Genomic DNA, 3,202 nt, shown 5'->3' with positions numbered 1-3,202 from the left:
AGGATTTGACTCCTTCTGCCAACCCAAAGGCAGCTTCCAGAGGGGCCAATCATAGCTAATCCCACTGGGCCTATGGGAAGCCACCTAGGGAGCATGCCCAGTTCAGTCTTTTGCATTTACTAGACAGAGCACTGCTCTCACAAGGGGTAACTATGTGTATTGTGTCACTATGGGGTCTGGCTCTGTGTGCCCTCACAATAGGGGCAATTACATGGGGAGGGCCAGACAGAGCCGGCTGGCTACACACAATACACACCTAGATGAGATTAACCTACACAATGCATTTGCTACAACAGGTAGGAGGGGGGCAGGGGGTACATTTCAGCATAAACAGAAATATCTAATAGTTTCATCCAACTTATACAGTTTGTTATGTCACATTTCTCCCCCTTCCCAAATAGTGAGCCTGCTGGGGGCCTACACAGGTTCCCAGCAGCCTCACTAGCCAATTCCCATAAAGCAAAAGTCTTTAGTTCCTTGGGGGGGGCAGATTGGCAAAACAGGAATAAAAAGATGGGGTGTAAACAGAACCCACAGGATCTAAGAGGGATATTTCAGGGTGGCCGTCATTAACCCTCTCTCCTCCATATGGGCGACCCTGTAATGTCACAGTTCTGGCCTCCAGGACAATAAAGGGGCCTTCCAGGGAGAAGGGAACAATCCCAGGTGGTACAGTCTGTATTCCCCCCCCAAGCAGTCAGGCCAAGGTGACTCATCTTCAAGTGACCCCAATGACCAGTGGACCCCAAAGAGTATTACCAAAGTTTTTACCCCCCTGCTTTTCCTTTAATTCTAAGTTCCACCCAACCTCTCTCAAGGCCCCGGTCCCTGTAACATTACACAATGGGGGACCCCTCCATCTGGGAGATATTGTAGGGACAGCACGGGGACTCACCAGTGTTTTATTTCTCTGTGGGGTAATTCTCTGGCCTTGTTGTCTGCCAGAGGGGGTTTCCGGAACAACTGCCCTGGTTACACGTTGTGCTTTTGGGGTGCCCCTTACTCCATTCCCAGAACTGACTGCTCTGATAGACATTGGGGAATCCTGAGCAATGCTTTCCTCTTGGTCCTGTTCCTCTCCAGCCAGCAACAACTCAGGTAGTGGGGAATCCTCATCTCTTCCCTCCTTGGAGCTTTTTTCAAACTGAGCAGCTCCAGGCTCCACACAATTAGGGATTTCACTCGGGGAGGCCTCAGCCTCTGCCAAGCCTTTAAAGTGGCAGCACCCACTCTCCGGTTCTGCCAGCCCAGGGGTAACACAACCACTGAACTCTAAACAAACAGGGTTTTCACTCGGGGAGGCCTCAGCCTCTGCCAAGCCTTTAAAGTGGCAGCACCCACTCTCCGGTTCTGCCAGCCCAGGGGTAACACAACCACTGAACTCTAAACAAACAGGGTTTTCACTCGGGGAGGCCTCAGCCTCTGCCAAGCCTTTAAAGTGGCAGCACCCACTCTCCGGTTCTGCCAGCACAGGGGTAACACAACCACTGGACTCCATACAGACTGGGATTTCACTTGGGGAGGCCTCAGCCTCTGCCAAGCCTTTAAAGTGGCAGCACCCACTCTCTGGTTCTGCCAGCCCAGGGGCAATGCAATCCCTGGACTCCGTACAAACAGGGATTTCACTTGGGGAGGCCTCAGCCTCTGCCAAGCCTTTAAAATGGCAGCACCCACTCTCCGGTTCTGCCAGCCCAGGGGCAACGCAATCCCTGAACTCCTCACAATTAGGGATTTCACTTGGGGAGGCCTCAGCCTCTGCCAAGCCTTTAAAGTGGCAGCACCCACTCTCGGGTTCTGCCAGCCCAGGGGTCACACAACCACTAGACTCCATACAGACTGGGATTTCACTTGGGGAGGCCTCAGCCTCTGCCAAGCCTTTAAAGTGGCAGTACCCACTCTCGGGTTCTGCCAGCCCAGGGGTAACACAACCACTGGACTCCTCACAAACAGGGATTTCCCTTGGGGACCATAATAAAGTTGTTTGGGAAGCTTCTTGTTCCTCCCCCACCCCGGCACTGACTGTACTGGGGGGTAAGTGAAAGTCTTTTGGACCTACAGTACCAAGACATGGCTGTGCCTGCTGAAAACCACAAAAAGATGGTGCACATACCCTCAGTGCTTCCTTGCGTTGGTTTTCCAATTCCTGGATACTCCCATACTCTTTTATCAATTCCAGTTCCTGATACACCAGGTCAGCAAGCCAGTCCCTCCGTTCCTCTGTATCATTCATTCCTATATAAAAGAAGCGCTGTGCATAGAGGGTATGGAATTCCCCCTCTGGGTTACCCACAAAGGTGCTATAGTCACAGAAATTCAGCCTCTCCCATTGGCCGTGCCATTCCGCCAAGCTACAGGGAAGCGGGAGCACTGTATAGGGACTGTGCCAATATCTCCCACCTGGTTGGTGCATGGTGCGCTGCAGAACATAGTACCCATCCTCCAGGTCTGCCTCTCCTGCCACTAACTGCCCTACTCCATATGCCAGACCCTCATCCCCAGATAGTCCCAGTGACTCACATCTCAGCCAGAACAGGGTCCTCTCTCTGGGATCAGTAGGGATCTCTGGAGTCCAGGAGTAATCCATGCGAGCGAAGAGATCCAATGGGTCAGCGTAGAATCCAGGTGGGGTGCTCATGGTGCCTTTTGGGTCCTGGATCCTATGCCACTGCTTGCCACCAAATTACGTCACAACCTCAGGGCCGTGAGTTCCCAGACATAGGGCAGGACCCAAAGAGCAAACAGTTGGTATCACAGGATGAGGCGTTTATTGGAGAAATGGCAAGTAGCCATCAGCAGGTTCCCATAAGCCAGTAGGTGGTAGCCAGCCTGCACTCTTGTTCCTTAGGGAGTAGGGAAATACACACAGTTGGGGGGAATCTTCTTGCCGCAGCTAAGGTAGATTCCAGGGAACACAGGGGAGGGGGTCCTGCCGTAGCTAAGGTTACACCCCAGACAAAAGGCTCCTTGGAACTCTTGGCAGCCACCTTTGTAGCCAGAAAGGGAGCAGCCCCTGTCGTAAAACCAAAACAGGATTTGACTCCTTCTGCCAACCCAAAGGCAGCTTCCAGAGGGGCCAATCATAGCTAATCCCACTGGGCCTATGGGAAGCCACCTAGGGAGCATGCCCAGTTCAGTCTTTTGCATTTACTAGACAGAGCACTGCTCTCACAAGGGGTAACTATGTGTATTGTGTCACTATGGG

General features: G+C 52.5%; 1 protein-coding gene across 1 annotated transcript; it reads right to left on the bottom strand.

Annotated features, from left to right (window-relative positions):
* Positions 1-354: 354 nt before the first annotated feature.
* Positions 355-2,762, bottom strand: LOC116407707. Its single transcript, XM_031893571.1, has one exon. It carries the CDS (start codon positions 2,633-2,635, stop codon positions 719-721), a length of 1,917 nt encoding a protein of 638 aa, XP_031749431.1. The 5' UTR covers positions 2,636-2,762; the 3' UTR covers positions 355-718.
* Between the last annotated feature and the right edge of the window lie 440 nt (positions 2,763-3,202).

This window comes from Xenopus tropicalis, chromosome 9 (assembly GCF_000004195.4).
Source record: "Xenopus tropicalis strain Nigerian chromosome 9, UCB_Xtro_10.0, whole genome shotgun sequence".
NCBI lineage: Eukaryota > Metazoa > Chordata > Amphibia > Anura > Pipidae > Xenopus > Xenopus tropicalis.
This window is presented reverse-complemented; position numbering and strand designations above follow the sequence as displayed.

Excerpts from the sequence above, each read along its gene's own strand:
- LOC116407707 (XM_031893571.1), bottom strand. The coding sequence starts at position 2,635 with ATGAGCACCCCACCTGGATTCTACGCTGACCCATTGGATCTCTTCGCT.